Raw genomic sequence first — 17,439 nt, forward strand, 5'->3', positions numbered from 1 at the left:
AGCCTGGCGGGCCCCAGTCCATGGGGTTGCAAAGAGCTGGACCATGACTGAGCAACTCATGCTTCCACTCTCATTTTTTTCTGCCTTTAGTTGCCCCTGCTCTGGCAGTTACAGATCTTTCCTTGTCTCCTGACCCTTTTGGAGAGTACAGATCATTGGGTAGAAACCCTGTGGGTTGTGGCATGTTTTCTTGTATTAGAGTGAGGCTGTGTATTTTCCACTAGAGCTCCTAGTGTGTGCTGGGGAGAGAGCGTGTGGTCGGCCTTGTCCTGGGGGCTGTTAACCTTGATCTCTGTGGAAGGTGATGTCGGCCCGGTTCCTCCTGTGAAACTGCTGTTGCTTCTTGACTCAGTGACCACCCCGAGGGAGGCGCTGTGACATGGCACATATCTGTTTCTCTCTAGCCCTGGCCCACTGATTTTAGCTCTGCTGGTACATCTTGTAGGCTGCGATTACTACTTTGTCAAATAGTGGCTTTTGCAATTCCCTTGTTTTCCTAAAGGTATTAACTGCAATTCTTCTGTAAGGAAGAACTGTCATTTTTCTCCACTCACTCATTCATTCACTTTGCATTCACTTCTGTCAGTGTGGTCTCATAGACACTTGTTTTATTCTGTGCATCATAATCCGGTACTTTCACTAGTCATCTTACCGCTCAGGTTGCCCCAGGTGCAGTCACTGGGACCATCTGGGCCTCTTAGGCATGTCCGTCTTTACATCTGGTTCTGCAAACTGTCTCGGGCTCAGCTTGTCTTTTTCCCTCCCCAGCCCTGTAATCAGCCACTGCTCCAGGGAGCCCTGAGGCCTTCTACGAAAGGTGTTTTTGTAGCTTTCATATATTTTTATAGCTTTCAAATATGACAAGTGGTTGTTTCCAGTTAATTGCCAGGACACAGTATTTTTACTAACAATTAGCATTGCTGTTGTTCACCAAAATCAAAACCCAAAGAGAACCGGCATTTCATAGTAGCTTTCAGTTGTGTTACAGTGCAAAGTATTTCTGTGATGTAGTCAGGTTCCTTAGAGTATTGTACAAATACTTTCATGGGGTGGAGGTGAGAGTTGCTCAGTTGTGTCCGACTCTTTGTGACCCCATCGACTATACAGTCCATGGAATTCTCCAGGCCAGAATACTGGAGTGGGTAGCCTTTCCTTTCTCCAGGGGATCTTCCCAACTCAGGGATTGAACCCAGGTCTCCTGCATTGTAGGCAGATCTTTACCAGCTGAGCCACAAGGGAAGCCCTACATGGAATAGGCCTGGTATAAGTTGATTTTAGAAGGAGAAATTTGTTTCTTGTCGCCTTGTGGCAGAAGGCTGTTTCTCCCCAATACTGCTGACTTCCCAAGAGAACGAGTGTGTCATCGAGGCCTGTCACCTTGGCCACGGACGGAAGCTTTGGCAGGCATACCCTGCTGCCCGTGGACAAAGGCATCTCACCCTTTCCCCCGGCCGTCTTCTCGTTTACTTGTTGAGGGAAGCGTACTTTGTGGAATGTGTTTAAGTTTTATAGGATATTCTTTAGGAAGGGATTGTTGGCTTTTAAAAATGTTTCTACTTGGATTTAATACAAGCATTTTGAAGTGTTAAAATAGGTGGTTTTTTTTTTTAATTGATAACTGTAAATAATTTGATATTCACTTTTTTCCCCTTGCAGAAAAACCTGCCCGAGAATACTGCAGATCCATAGAGTTCGGGGAAGATGGGGTGCCCCCTGCAGCAGGTGGCAGTCCCATCCGCACCTCGGCAGTGCAGACGTGCCTGGCAGAACTGTCCATGGAGATTGAGGGTGACTTCTCTGCCTGTGAGGATGTGGGTGGAGCAGCAGGTCGCGACAACGGCCTCTCTCAAGAGGACACGAGTCCCAAGGCTGTGGCGTGGAGGAGCGAGGCTCAGGGCCCTGGTTTCGACGAGGACCTCCAGGCTGCGGTCGACTTCTTCAGGCTGCCCCCGCCTCTGCTGTCCCCAGTGCCCTCCCCGCCGCTGGCATCGCCGCCTCACCTGGGTGTCTCACCCTCTCTGTTTGCACCTGTGAGTGGACACTTTGCACTGGCCTCCCCAGGTGGCCACCTTGTCCACCCTGACGTGTGAGCGCGTTCCGCATAGTGTCAGGGAGGAAGCCGGGAGTTCGTGAGGCACGCCACTGCCCCGGGGTCCGTATCTTGTACTCACACAAGCGCACACACACGTGCGCACATGTCGTGGCCTTCATTGTGTGCTGGGGGTGCATTGTTACTGTCTTCATCTGCAGTGTGTTTTAAGTCTCCTGTGGAGGACTGTGTCTTAGTTGTTTACTCTTATCTTTAGACACGTAACAGGGATGGAATGAGTGAGTTACACAGGTGTTTGCCTGGAGTGTTTCAGAGACAGAAGGTCCGTGTATGGCATGCACGCCTGTTAACTTAGGTTGCTGCATTCTCCACCTTCATGCAATGAATTCATCATCTCTGTGTATTTGCAGAATGGTTTATGTAATTTCTTAGGAAGTTAGTCTTTTTTTTCTCTTTCCTTTTTATTGTTTAAATTGTGAAAATGATAGGGGTCACAAAGAGTTGGACACAAATTAGCAACTTTCACTTCACAACACACTTACTAGGAGACTTGGAAAACACAGAACCAAATTACATATAGGGGAAGTTAGTCTTGACAGAGCAGATTTGCATGCTTTTTGACTTAAGGAAGAAAGAAATTAATGGCTCCTTTGAATCACTTCATTTAGGAACCGTAATGCATATCTGTTATGTTCTGGACATGATGCTGGACACTGCGGGCACAGAGGTGACAGGACCTGGTCACTCTTGCTTGGGTCCTGGGTGCTCGCCCATGAGGGCGCCGTGGTGGCGTCTGCGTTGCCGGGGGCTGGGTTAGGGGCTCACCCTGGTGGAAGGCCGGCGTACACCTAGTGGGAGAGGCCCCCGGATGCTGGCGTCTGGCCAGCCGTGGAGGAGGTGCCGGGTGTCTGGTGCTGTTTACAGAGGTGTGGCACTCTGGACACGGGGAGCGTGCACCCAGACCAGACCCAAGCCCATGTGAGTCTTCAGGGCTTGGCATTTTCTCCTGACAGCATGGGGAGCTGTCAGTGGGTCCAGAGAAGTGGACCTAAAGGTCGGGTTCCACGTGAGAGTTTCCGTTGAGTTGCGGTGGGGATGGGAAGAAAGTGGGAGACTCCGGGGAGAGGCAGGACCGTTGACTGGAATCTTGGGATCACCAGTGTCCTGCGTTCTTGACCCCTGGACCCAGTAGCCGCACTGGAGTTAACTGATAGACACTGGTTTGGAAAAGGTCTCCAGGCTGAGAGAGCAGCGAGCCTGGTGAGATTTGCAGTGTGGCTGTGAGAGGAGGGGTCGGCCAGGGACGCTGGAGACAACACAGAGAAGAGCCTCTCTGGGTGGGAAATGGTCCACCTTAGGGGTGGGCAGGCCTTCCCTGGGGGTGCCGGGGGGCAGCGGGGGCCTGGGGCCGGCGGTGTCACGGAAGGTCTCCGGAAGAGAGGGGCTGGTTGGGAGTCGAGGAGGGCTTTTAGAGCAGACATGAAGGTCACGGGCCATGGGGAAGGGGAGTAGTCCGTACACGGAGGGGAACTTGAAGGGTCCGGGGATAACTGCAGCTGGGGTGTGGCCTCGGTGAGAGGTATGGGCAGAGGGGCTCACAGGGCAGCCCCTTGAGCACGGGTCGGGCTGGGGGGACCGGGAGGGGCGAGTGGAGGTTGAGAGGACAGCTGGGCGGCTGCCTGCAGTGGGTCTTCTGAGTTGAGGACGGTTCACAGTCAGGACAGAGCAAGCCCTCAGCTGCGAGTGCAGCAGCACCTGGACGCCTCTTGGGGAGCAGCAGTGAGCGTGTGTGGAGCGCTGGGGGGTTTCTCTGAGGAGAGAGGGGGAGGGCCCTGGCTCCCCAACCCCCGCCCACCTACCCATGGGGCGCCTAGGGTGGCCTGCCTTTCTCAGACGCTTCCAGAGCGTGTCCGTGTCCAGTGCATTGAATCAGTAACTGTGTAGTTGGTTTAAGTGGTATTTAACTGATGGATACAATTCCTTTGTTTTTAAGGAACCCTTTGGAGAGGGTGCCAACTCCAGCGATTATGAGTCAGCCCCATGTAGGAACTCGGAGCCTGTGTCCAAAGAAGATCCGCCTGAGGCCCAGGACCGCTGTGGCTTATCTGGAGAGAAGAAAGGAGCTGGAGCCTGGGAGGAGCAGCCCCACACCCACGAGGCCACCCTGGCTCTCAGTGCAGGGACCACGCTCGGCTTTGGCACCTTCGCAGCAAACCTGCGGGAGCCCGCAGCTTCATTCGCCTTTGCTCGGGAGCAGCTCTGGACCGTGTCCTCTGAGCTCGGGAGTGGGAGAGAGAAGGGCGTTGTGGACAAGCTGGGCACACACAGAGAGGTCGGACAGAAGGACAGGTTGGTGCCCACAGTGTGGACACGTCCCAGAGCCCCGGGCGGCGAGCCTGCTGAGACGCTGTTGGGCGGCCTAGCTCGAGAGGAGGGCACGGCTCATGGTCGGTCAGACCCGCGTCCCCCTCCCCTGGGACTGCAGCCGCTCAGGGAGCCCAGGGCACCTGATGGGAAGACCCTGCTGTCCCCATGGATCGAATCACCCAAGTTAGAGCTGGCCAGGTGGACACTCATTGATGGAACTGCTTCTGAATCGGGGCGGCAGTCAGCCTCTGGTCATTTCCAGGGACAGCCTAGAGCCTTGGAGAAGGAAAGAGGAGCCACGCAGGGGTGTGTTTCAGAAGGGCCCCCCACCCCAGGAACCACGGGGCTCAGCCTGGGAGATGCCTGGTCTTGCTCCTCGGCCTCAGGCGCCTCCCCTTGCTGTGGCCACCCCCCGTCTCCCTCGGGGCTGGAGGATGGCGGTGGTCCCGCCATTCCCCCTGCAGTTGGCCCTCCCCGCCCTTGTGGCTCAGAGCAGACCGCGCCCGCTGCCGGGGTGACTGCGGTGGAGGTGCCCCCCGAGCCCCCGGGGTGCTCCTCAGGAGGGGCCCGTCTCGAGAGCAGCTTCCCGACTCTGAGCACGTCGGGCACGTCCGATCCTTTTGGTCAGAGGAGCGGCCCACTGGGATGCGCAGCCTTTGTGAAGGACTTGAGTGATGCCCGCTTGCTCCCGCAGCCTCAGTTCCCTTCACGCTCATTGTTCCCCCCGCGCTCAGCGTTCCCAGGAGCCGCTGGCATTGGGCTGGCTGCTGGGCAGGCACTGAGAGTGGAGCTCGAGCCGGCTCGGACAGGTTTCAGAGCGTCGCCGGGGCCTGTGTCCAGCTTGGTCAGGAGCGGCTTCGGCTTTGGCAGGAGCGCTTCCTGGCACCACAGTGACCTCTTGCGGCGGGGCAGTGAGGCGAGGCCCCGGGCCGTATGGTCCTCAGAGGGCGGCGGGTCGGCGTCCGTGTTCACCAGTGAGGACCGTGGTCCCGCTGCTCCCCGGGCCCCCACGTCCGTGCTGCCCAATCAAGTATCAGTGATCACCAGGCAGGCGCGGCCTGGCCCCGCGCAGCCTGCCCGCCCAGAGCCCCCAGCGCCCCACGGTGACGCCCGGGCCAGCTGGCTGGCGTGTGGAGCGCAGCATGGCGGGGAGAGGGGGGACACGAAGAGCAGCGCCCGGAGCCCTGCCTCAGGAGCCCCCGCCTCCTGGGGAAGGTTAGATTTTGATGCTCCAAGTGGTTCTTTCCCAGTAGAAAATTCCCATCATCCTACAGACTATAAATCCTCATTCTTTTCTGAGAACATCCCGGTCCCAAACCGGGATGCTGTGACAGGCGCCGCGGTGCAGGAAGAGGCGCAGAAGCAGAGCCCTGGTCTCCTGGCCACAGGCGTGGACACGGCCAGCTTGGATGTGGATAAATGTCCAGACACGGACCTGACTCTCTCCAGAGGTTTTCCTGCTGGAGACGCAGTCAGGTGCCCTGGGGCGGCTCTGGCGGTTTCACAGGCCCCACCTGCCCTACAGCGTGGCCTGAAGGAACGCCTGCTCCTGGAGTCTGAGAGTCCTGGCTGCGCGCCTCTTGAAGGCCTGGGTGCTGCCGAGACCGCATCTCCACGCCCTGCCCCGTGCTGTTACAGCGGCATCCGGGAGGCAGGCGGAGGCGACACCGAGGTGGAGGAGAGCGAGGCGCCCAGCAGCAGCGAGGGGGAGCCCGAGCCCGACCCCGCTCCGGAGCTGGACCTGCACAGCGCCCCCAGGGCCCGCGGGTGGGGTGCAGGGCCTGCAGAGGCTGGGCCTTCCATCGAGGTGGGCTCCCTGACCTCAGCTCTGCAGGACTTCAACATCAGCACGCTGTCTGAGATGGACAGACTGTCCACGTCCGAGGTCGTCATGTTTCTTGAAAGCTGTCAGCTGAGAGATTATAGTTCAGCGGACTCCGTTTCAGAATGTTCTAGCAAAGGAACACTGAATAGAGGAATGAAAGAGGAATTGAAGCCCAGTGGACCATCAGGAGAAGGGTATGGAAGTCAGCTCTGTGAAGAGGAAGCACTGGAGACCTCTGAAGAGTGGGTGGAGTCGGAGGAAGACGACTGTCCTTTGCGGGGTCAGCTCCCTCGCTGCTCCCTGGAGACGCTGTCCGAGGTGCTCACCAGGCTCGGGCAGGAGCTGCAGGCCAGCCAGGAGGACAGCGAGGCGGAGGAGGCCGCGGGGCTGCTCCTCTTCAGAGGGCCTGAGAGCGCGACGGCAGAGCACCTCCAGCAGCAACTTCCACCTCTGGACACAGCCATCACCGCCTCACCCACGCCGAGGGCCAGCGCGCACACTCAGGGCGGGTCTCCCACCTGTGCTGAACCTGGCCGCGAAAACACGCAAAGCACTCCTGAGGGCCGCGTGGACGCGGTAAGGCCGGCGGGCAATCGGGAAGAGGTCCAGTCAGAACCCGAAGAGCCCTCGGTCCCCAACGCTGACCCGGGGGCGGGGCCTGGAGAGGTGAGGCTCCAATGTCAGATCTCCACGGTGACCTCTGAGGTCATCAATGTGCTCATCAACAAGGATCAGAACCTAGTCATTGAGAAAGGGGACAACTGGACCATCATCAATGGGGTGACGCTCATGCCGGAGCTGGGCCAGGTGATCCTGTGTGACGCCCCGGAGGCCGCCCCCCTTTCCACCCATCCGGAAGAGCTGGCAGCTGGTTTCCTTTTGGTTCCTCCCGTGGAGAGGTCTCCAGAGGCTGGTCGCCCCGGCTCACCTCTTCAGGAGCCCCCATGTGGCCGCAGTGCGGCTGGAACCCAGGAGGATATCTCAAGCAGCGGGCAGAGTGGTAACTTTGATAAAAGTCGTTTGCGAAACAGACCCGTTAAACCCAGCGTGAGGATCAGCTCCGAGATATATGATCAGAACTTCGAGTCGCAGGCTGCTCCGTTCGATCACACTTACTGTAACTCGAAACTGGAGCCACTGGGCAAAAATAAGAATCGATCAAAGGTTTCAAACAGAGACCAGTCCAACAAGCCAGTCAGGACTCCGGCATCAGGCCGCGTTGAGACCATTGAGCGCGAAGTCTCTCCGTCGTTCTCAGGGGACAGAGGTCATGGAAGACCCCAAAGAAGTCACACGCACACCATCCTGGCCACCGCCGACACGTCCACACCCGCAGACTGCTGCGTGGACACGCTGAGCAAGATCCGGCAGGAGGTGGGGCCCCCGTTGCCCCCGCTGCTGGCCCCCCTGATCGCCACGCCGCCGAGGACGTCCCGCCTGGCATCTCCCCTCATCTCCAGTTCCAGCCCCTCCTCTCCACTGTCCCCGCTCTGCCCAACGTCCCCGTCGTCCGAGCCCCCGGCGCCTCCTGTGACGTCCCCGCTGCCAGAGGAGCCGGGGCCCTGCTCTCCTCTGTGTGCCTCCCCGTCGCCGTCGTCTGCGCCGGCCGGGGACAGGGTCTTGTCGTCCCCGCTGCAGTTCTGCGCAGCGACCCCAAAGCACGCCCTCCCAGTGCCCGGCCGCCTGCCCCCACTTGCACCCGCCCATCCTGCGGTGGCAGCGCCCCCGGAGAACTCTGTGAAGATCCTGGACACCATGTACCCAGAGCTGTCCGCCCGGGCCCGCACCCTCAACATCCTCAAAGGGAACATCCAGCTCACACGTGGCCCTCCGGCGAACCGTAAGGGCCTGCCGGGGCCCGTGGGTGCCCTCGCAGGCTTCCAAGCCATCGCTTCCAGCTCCACCGCCTTTGTGAAGGCAGGGGGCAGCTCTGGCAGTGATGGCAAGCAGGACAAGGTGGGCGGCCTGGGGCCTCCGCAGGACCCGGCTGGGAAACGGACACTATCTGCCAGTGCACCGAGGAGCGCCAAGAGGCTGCGCCTGGACAACGGGTCCCCAGAGCCGGAGCCCACCCCAGAGGGCATGGGCTGCAGCCCCTGGACGGACCTCCCCCAGGCTGCAGCCCCAAGCACAGAGGACAACAGGCATCCTCTCCCGGCCTCGCAGTCCCCCTCCAGCCCTGAAGAAACCGCGGAGTCCCCCGACAGAGCCATCACAGAGGCCCTGAGAAAGATCGGGGAGGCGACCTTTGACCTGTTACCTGTCATCCGGAGTCACGTGTACGTGGGAAACGTCTCCACAAAGCCGGTGATGCGAGACCAGGAGAAGGACGTTGTCTATGAGTTCAGCACCACAAAAAAGGTACGCGGCTCCACTCAGAGAGCGCTGGGATTGCCCGTCCCCCGACCCAGGCTGCCTGCCACCAGCGAGGGGGGCCCTGAACAGAAGGTCCTGTCCCCAGACACAGGCTGCCTCCTGCCAGCGAGGGGGACCCTGAATAGAAGGTTATTGTCCAGGATGGACAGTCACCCCTGTAAGCGTCAGGACCTGTGCTCTATTTCTAGCCAGGAGTTTGTGCATCTGAGAAGCGGTCAGACATTGGAGACTTGGTGGTCTATATTCACTAGATGAGTTAAAATTTTAAAGGGAAAAAAAGGTGCCCGTCAGGACTTAAATTGCACAGTTCCTGTTGGTTCTGGCATGTTTAATGGCTCAAAATGGTTTGCCTCAGAGCATCAGTTGCTCTGTAATAGAGCCCTTTTGTCAGTAGTGTCACATACACATTTGAGAATTTTGAGAGAGGGTTAGTGTGTGGGTCTCCCCCTCGCCCCCCACACTTAATGCAGGTCACCAGTCAAATAGGAACACACACTTAGTTTCAAGAGGAGGTGGAGAGAGAAGTGTGTAGGTTTGCATACAAGGTTTCTTAGGACTTTGCTAGGTTATTATCTTTTCCATGTTCATGTTGATAGTGGGTGGGTGACTTCCAGTGTCCCTGGATTAACATTATTGGTTGTCTGTATATGCCTGGAATCACAGTGGTATACATGTTTATTGTTCATTTCAGAAAGCATAAAGAGCAATGCAGGTAACTTTGGAAGGATGTTTATTTTCACGTGATTGAGTATATCAGGTTATTTAGTACTTCTTTACCTGAGTAAGGAAACTGTTACCCAGTATTCTAACATCTAAACAGGATAAATGTGTAGAGTGTATTGCAGTTCAGAAAACAAGAATGGCAGTAGAATTAGAGTGGATTTCATACACAGAGATTATTTTAGTAAAAGCCAAAAAATAGCAGCTTGTTGGAGTGGCGATAGTGACGAGCATCAAGAGTTGGACCAGCCATAGGCCCTGTGCCCTGCTGACCTCTGCTGAACTGCCCGTCTGCTCGCTGGGGGCCCCCTTCTCCGCAGAGCCTCCCGGCTTCCCTGCTGAGGGGTTACTGCAGTGGCAGCTGGCCTCTGTCCGAGACAGTGCCCCTTTTATTTTTCCAGCTTTCCCAAGGACTTGATTTTGTAACTTGTAGCTGTTCCATAGTAGGCTAACGATAAATATGAATGTACATTGCCTTTTTGTTTTTTTTTCCCCCCCAATTCAGCATTTAGCAGAGAGCTTGCTTCACTCTATCCTCTCAGAGCTGAAGAGTCAGAAGATGTCCGTGGAGCACAATTACATCCACGCGCTCTGCAGGGTGTACGTGGGGGTCTGCCGGCAGCTGGGTGATCTGGAGAGGGCGCGCCTCTTCTGCTACGGCCTGCTCAAGGAAGGTACTTGTGGGTGGTGGCGGTCTAGCCTCAGAAGCAGGGGCTTGCTCTTTTACCTGCTTACATGTGCCTCTGGATTTCCAGCTGAGTTGCTGCTGTGTGTCTTTTGTGCATCTCCCTGGTTTGCAGTGGGAGGATTTACGTGACTGACGCTTGCCTCGGTCAGCACGTACATCCCTGCTGTGTGTGGGAGGGCCTCTCCCCACTGCCTCTTGGTGGTATTCCTTGTGCAGCTGCTTTGGAGTCAGACGTGGTCGACACAGAGGACGGAGTCATTGTGACGCAGCAACTGCTCTGCTGTGTTCCTGGCTGGAAATGGCAGAAACTGGTGGAGTCACAGGCTCACGAGCAGTTTCAGGGAGATGTGGGGAGGAGTGCTGCCCTTCGAGTCTTTCCCTTCAGTGCTGTGTCTTCAGTCTGCTGATGGGGAGCAGACGGGCCTCGTTCTTTACATCAGGTCGTCAGGGAAACATTTAAATAGCAACGTGATACGAAATGCAACTGAGTATCGCATCCATCCTATCTAGATCGCAGAGGCTGATAACCTTGTGTCACCACAATGTTTATGGGACTTTTGAATCGGGATGAACCTGCCGCGTGTAGACTTGTGCGTGAGGCTGCTGTGTTGGTTGCCCACTTTGTTTTTCTTTATTTTTTCAGTCACTGACTTATTAGCAAATAGTTACAGGGTGTACATAAGTGTGAAGGCTTTGATGGTGACCCGGCCCAGGTATTGGTACGGCCTTGCAGTGGTGCACGCATGACCATGACCTCACGGGAGTACCCAGCAAGTTTCCCGGTGAGGGCGGCAGGGAGGAGAGCCCTGCGGGGCGGCCAGGACCACCTGGGTCTCTGTTTCTTCCTCAGATGCACCCAGCACACTCTCCCTTCCGGATCTTTGTAACCGTTTCTCTTTTGGGAAGTGTTTCTCTCTCTCCACTAGATGCTGGTCAGACTGTTCCTTTCCCTTTGTTGTCTCTTCTCCGCTAGATCCCGTCAGAGTACCGGTTTTGTTTTTCTTGTTCCTGTTACATCCTCTCCCTGGAAAAACGTGTTGTGTGCTCCCACTCAGTGTCTACTGAATGAACGACAGGTACAGTGGAAGGTGGCTTTGAGCGAGTCTCAGGCCTGGGACGCTTTCTTTGTCAAAGTGACTTGTGAGCTTTGATGTGAAGACAGAAGCGAGGGAGAGAATTCCAGGCGGAGGGAACAACCTGTAATGTCTTGGGACAAGAGGAAGTGTGACCGGATAAGCAGTTTCCCGAATAACACGTCAAAGTAGCCTAGAGAGTGTATGCTTTGGGTTACTCTCCTTCCAAACACGTTGCAGCATTAGATAAAATAGAACAGAGAAAAATGAAAAAGATATGACTTCATGCCAAACAGGATACAGATATTTGTGTTGACTGGTATAACCACTTGAAAACACTTAGTTTCTTATAAAATTAAACATTAATTTATCATCGTCATTGTTCAGTTGCTAGGTCATGTCCGACACTCTGGGACCCCATGGGCTTCAGCACACCAGGCTTCCCTGTCCTTGACCATTGCCTGGAGTTGGCTCAAATTCATGTTCATTGAGTTGGTGATGCTATCTAATCATCTTGTCCTCTGTCATCCCCTTCTCCTTTTGCCTTCAGTCTTTCCCAGCATCAGGGTCTTTTCCAGTGAGTCACTTTTTCCCATCAGGTGGCCAAAGAATTGGAACTTGAGCTTTAGCATCAGTCCTTCCATTGAATATTCAGGACTGATTTCCTTTAGGATGGACTGGTTGGATCTCCTTGCAGTCCAAAGGACTCTCAAGAGTCTTCTCCAGCACCACGGTTTGAAAGCATCAATTCTTTGGTGCTCAGCCTTCTTTATGGTCCAGCTCTCACATCCATACATGACTATTGGAAAAAATATAGCTTTGACGATACTAATCTTTGTTGTGTCTGAGTGATGTCTCTGCTTTTTAATACAGTCTAGGTTTGTTAGGAGCAGGTGTCTTTTAATTTCATGGCTACGGTCACCATCTGCACTGATTTTGAAGCCCAAGAAAATAAAGTCTGTCACTGTTTCCACTTTTTCCCCATCTATTTGCCATCAGTGATGGGACCAGATGCCACAATGTTAGTTTTTTGAATGTTGAGTTTTAAGCAAACTTTTTCACTCTTTTTCACCCTCATCAAGAGGCTCTTTAGTTCCTCTTTACTTGCTGCCACTAAAGTGGTGTCATATGCATATCTGAGGTTGTTGATATTTCTCCTGGCAGTGTTGACTCCATACTGTGATGAATCCAGATGGGCATTCTGTATGATGTACTCTGCATAGAGTTTAAATAATCATGGTGACACTATACAGATTTCTCCTACCCCTTTCCCAATTGTGAACCAGTCCATTGTTCCATGTAAGGTTCAAATTGGTGCTTCTTCACCCACATAACATATTTCTCAGGAGGCAGATAAGGTGATCTGATATTCCCATCTCTTAAAGAATTTTCCAGTTTGTTGCAATCCCCATAGTCAAAGGCTTTAGTGTACTAAGTGAAGCAGAAGTAGATGTTTTTCTGGAATTCCATTTCTCTAGAATCCAGTGAATGTAGACAATTGGATTTGTGTTTCCTCTGCCTTTTCTCAACCCAGCTTGTACCTCTGAAAGTTCACCATTCAGTTCACTTCAGTTCAGTCACTCAGTCATGTCTGACTCTCCCACCCCATGGACTGCAGCACACCAGGCCTCCCTGTCCATCAAGAACTCTTGAGCTTGCTCAAACTCATGTCCATGGAGTCCATCCAACCGTCTCATCCTCTGTCGTCCCCTTTTCCTCCTGCCTTCAATCTTTCCCAGCATCAGGATCTTTTCCAGTGAGTCAGTTCTTTGCATCAGGTGGCCAAATTATTGGAGTTTTCAGCTTCAGCATCCAATCCTTCCAATGAATATTCAGGACTGATTTCCTTTTGGATTGACTTGTTTAGACTGGTTGTAAAGCCTAGCTTGAAGGATGTTGAGGGTAATCTTGCTAGCCTGCTAAATGAGCACAGTTGTGTGGTAGTTTGACCGTTGTTTGGCATTGCCCTTCTTTGGGATTGGAATGAAAGCTGATCTTTTCTAGTCCTGTGGCCACTGCTGAGTTTTCCAAATTGGCTGACATATTGAGTACAGCACATCACTTTTTAGGATTTGCAATAGTTCAGCTGGAATTCCATCACCTCCACTAGCTTTGTTAGTAGTAATGCTTCCTAAGGCCCACTTGACTTCACGCTCCAGGATGTCTGGTTCTAGGTCAGTGACCACACCATCGTGGTTATCCAGGTCATTAAGATCTTTTTGTAGAGTTCCTCTGCGTATTCTGTCCACCTTGTCTTAATCTCTTTTGCTTCTGTGAGGTCCTTACCGTTTCTGTTCTTTATCGTACCCATCCTTGCATGAAATGTTGGTATCTCTAATATTTTTGAAGAGATCTCTAGTCTTTCCCATTCAGAGGAAACTCTTCTTCTTTGCATTGTTTGTTAAAGATGACCTCTTTATCTCTCCTTGCTATTCTCTGGAAGTCTGTATTCAGTTGAGTATATTTTTCCCTTTTGTCCTCTGCCTTTCTCTTCTCCTCTTTACTTAGCTGTTTGTAAAGCTTCCTCAGGCAACCCCTTTGCCTTCTTGCATTTCTTTCTTTCCCTTTGGGATGGTTTTGGTCACCGCCTCCTGTACAGTGTTCCAAACCGCCTTCTGTAGTTCTTCAGGCACTCCTGTCTACCAGATCTAATCTCTTGCATCTGTTTGTCACCGCTACTATATAATCATAAGGGATTTGATTTAGATCATACCTGAATGGCCTGCTGGTTTTCCCTGCTGTCTTCAATTTGATCCTGAATTTTGCAATATAAAGCTGATGGTCTGAGCCACAGTCATTTTCAGGTCTTGTTTTTGCTGACCATATAGAATTTCTCCATCTTTGGCTGCAATATAATCAATCTGATTTCGGTGTCGACCATCTGGTGATGTCCATGTGTAGAGTCACCTCTTATGTTGTTGGAAGAGGGTGTTTGCTCTGACCGGTGCTTTCTCTTGGCAGAACTCTGTTAGCCTTTGTGCTCCTTCATTTTGTACTCCAAGGCCAAACTTGCCTGTTACTCCAGGTATCTCTTGACTTCCTACTTTTTCATTCCAATCCCCTGTGATGGAAAGGACATCTTCTTTGGTGTTAGTTCTAGAAGGTCTTGTAGGTCATCATAGAACCGTTCAACTTCAGTTTCTTTGGCATTAGTGGTTGGGGCATAGACTTGGATTACTACGATGTTGAATGGTTTGCCTTAGAAATGAACTGAGATCGTTCTGTAGTTTTTGAGATTGCACCAAAGTACTGCATTTCGGATTCTTGTTGACTCTGAGAGCTGCTCCATTTCTTCTAAGGGATTCTTGCCCACAGAAGTAGATATAATGGTCATCTGAGTTGAATTTCCCCATTCTGGTACATCTTTGTTCATTGATTCCTAAGATGTCCATGTTCAGTCTTGCCATCTCCTGTTAAACATGTCCAATTTACTTTGATTCATGGACCTAACACTCCAGGTTCCTATGCAATATCGTTCTTTACAGCCTCGGACTTTCCTTTCACCACCAGACGCTTCCGCAGCTGAGCGCCATTTCTGCTGGCCCAGCCCCTTCATCCTTTCTGGAACTATCAGTAATTACCCTTCACTTTTCCCCAGTAGCATATTGGACACCTTCTGACCTAGGGGACTCATCGTCCGGTGTCATATCTTTGTGCTTTTTCATACTGGTTACGGGACTCTCGTGGTAAGAATACTGGAGTGGATTGCCCTTCCTTTGTCCAGTGGACCATGGTTTGTCCATAGTCTACGTTATGACCCATCCATCTTGGTGGCCCTGCACCCTCGCCACAACGAGGCTGTGATCCATCAAGGGGATGGCCTGAAAGGACACTCATCTAGTAGCAGGGTTCTGGGTGTGGACTCTTGAGACAAGGCGTCTGCTTTCTCTGCTTGTTTTAGAGTTTATTGCTCTTCTCTATAGTGGTGTATACTTATGCTGGGTTTCAAATTTGATTAAAGAAACTATGCCGAAGGGTAAAGTTGGCTGGAGGCTGGGGGAGAGGACGGGAGGGGCAGGCGGGAGGGACAGAGTGGATTTGAGGCAGCTGGGGCTGCGGCCTCATGGGGGCCACCTCTTCTTCAGGTGTAGGCGGCCTTGCTGCGCACACGTGGCATTGTTTAAATATGTTCTTGCTTTGTAATTTACTCACTTAATCAGACGTGAAGGTTTATTATCTTGTTTTCTTTCTCATAGATTTTCCAGAGTCTGAGAAATTGACTTTGTTCATTGCAAACATGTGGCATGATGTATTTATCTCTCAGTCGGTGATTAATAAGGCCATGCAGTTGGTAGCCAGGCAGCGCGCCAAGGGAGAAGTTCTGAACTGTTTGCGTGCCTTCCTCAATTGGGAGAAGGTGAGGTTTCTTTTTATTTTGTGCAATAATGTACACATAGACCTTATATAAATGTTTTATTTGGTTTTGTGTTCGTGAGCATTTTAGAGCTATTATTCTTCGTATTAGATCCTTCAGAATACCATTTTAGTCTAAGCTTGTGCATTTTGTTCATTAAGTATGTCCACTGAGCAGAGTTTATCTTGGGTACTCATTTGCCGCTGGTGAAATCCATACGCGTGCTTAACATATGTAGGGGCCCCGAGAAGATGCAGACCGCTGCTTCTACACGTGGTACTTAGGTGAGAAAATTGAGATCCCAACTCCTTCCTTTGATGATTTTTCTGAATGTAATCTGTGTTCTTCTTCCCAATTGATGAAATTTGTAGTTTTTGGAGTATTATGTGCTTTCTTTTATTTTCTTTAGTGACTGATGTGCTAATATAATATGTAGATTGGTGTTCTTTTCATAGATTTTCTCTAATGAGAATCCCTGGGTGCTGAATTGATAGTGATACACTATAAGAAGAGGTATTGAAGAGGCACTGAAGTCAGTGACAGGTTGATTTTCACTCTGTTCTGCCTTTTTTAGGACGGTATTACTGTCCTTTTTAGAAGGAGGCTGGCTCACGCCTGTGGACGGTGCTTATGTGCCATCATGCTTTCCTTTTCAGCGCTTTCTGGTGTTACTGTCAACTAGACTTCAGTTTCCTTAGAAAAGGGAAGGGCTTGGTGGATAAAAAGTTAGGGAAGTCTTAAACAGCGGGTCTGCAGTCAGCCCTCCATCAGCCCACTTCCACAGTCTAGAGTGTGTTGTGTGAGGTCCCATCTGATTGTGCTCCCTTGGCGGCTAGCAGAGCCCTCCGGGGTGCGTCCCGCCCTCTGTGGTTACCTGTGCACCCTCCCCTGCTGAATCCTCCCGCTTGTGCCCTGGGGGTCTCCTCCTCCAGCCTTCAGGGTGAAGCTAGATAGGATAGGGTGGTAAAAGCCATGATTAACGAAGAAGGGAGAATTTTAATAAGTGTATTTTATTTGTATCATATCAAATAAAAATATAAACTCAAAGTTATTTAAAAAAGAGAGAGAAATACCTGGGGGGGAAATACCATTATAGTCTAAGACGTCCATATTCTCTTACAGAACTCCACAGGTGTGATACTCAAAAGTAAGTAGAGAGATAGCACAATCAACAACAAAAAAGTAAACTGGATGAAGGCTATTTTTCGTGTCTGTGACATTTGCAAAAGCAGTCATAGATTTGGCCACACAAGAACCTTAATTTTTAAAAAGTAAATATTCTACACTCAAAATTGTCTGGTAATGATTTGGTAAAATTAGACATAAATGATTTAAAAATTGTATAAAAATTTCCCAGAGATTGAGATGCACAGTCTCTGGACGGTCTGTGAACAAACAGAAACTCAAAGTAAAATCGCAGTATCTGGAACCCTGCATTAGCAGAGACCTCTCGTTTTTGGAAGACTCACACTCACTGCGGTAGTTTAAATGTCTTCAGTATTAAACACAGAAACAAAGTTCTTTGATAACCATCTTGAAAATTAAAAATTTGAGAAGGAATCTAGGGAAGAAAGAATGTGATAAAGGAACAGTAATAAAGTTGAGAATGAAAAAAAAACCACTGCCTTTAAAAAAATGCTAATAAAACAGATAACTCAGTTCAGATGACTATAAAAAGAGCAAAGCAAAAAATATTCAAGATTTCAGGATGAGAGGAGTTGTGAGTAGAGACAGAGGGTGAAAAATGAGAAGATTGCTGCCTGCAGCGCCACAGAGGCAGCCCTAGACCCGGGCGGCCGCTTAGCGGTATACACACGTCACAGTTGGCTTCAGGGTCGAACACTGCAGTAAGCCAGTTTTCAGTTACAAAAGGCTGAAAAGATAATTGGAAACTTAGTATACAAGAAGGGTGTATAGATGTCACCCGAACATTAAATCTTATCTTTAAAGAACCAATTAATTACAGTCTTTTTCAGTCATCAGAGA

At 51.5% G+C, this 17,439-nt stretch overlaps 1 protein-coding gene across 4 annotated transcripts in view; it reads left to right on the top strand.

The window, feature by feature from the left end:
* Positions 1–17,439, top strand: part of ICE1 (interactor of little elongation complex ELL subunit 1) — a 66,004-nt gene that overhangs the window by 35,269 nt on the left and 13,296 nt on the right. For all 4 annotated transcript variants that reach the window (XM_086362471.1, XM_086362469.1, XM_086362468.1 and 1 more), the window contains exons 12-15: positions 1,657–2,030; positions 4,044–8,603; positions 9,844–10,012; positions 15,296–15,456. In XM_086362471.1, coding sequence (XP_086218597.1) covers positions 1,657–2,030; positions 4,044–8,603; positions 9,844–10,012; positions 15,296–15,456 — 5,264 coding nt within the window. The remainder of the gene's footprint in view (positions 1–1,656; positions 2,031–4,043; positions 8,604–9,843; positions 10,013–15,295; positions 15,457–17,439) is intronic.

This window comes from Bos grunniens, chromosome 20 (genome assembly GCF_055505025.1).
Source record: "Bos grunniens cultivar Pamir isolate PY7600 chromosome 20, Bosgru_T2T1.0, whole genome shotgun sequence".
NCBI lineage: Eukaryota > Metazoa > Chordata > Mammalia > Artiodactyla > Bovidae > Bos > Bos grunniens.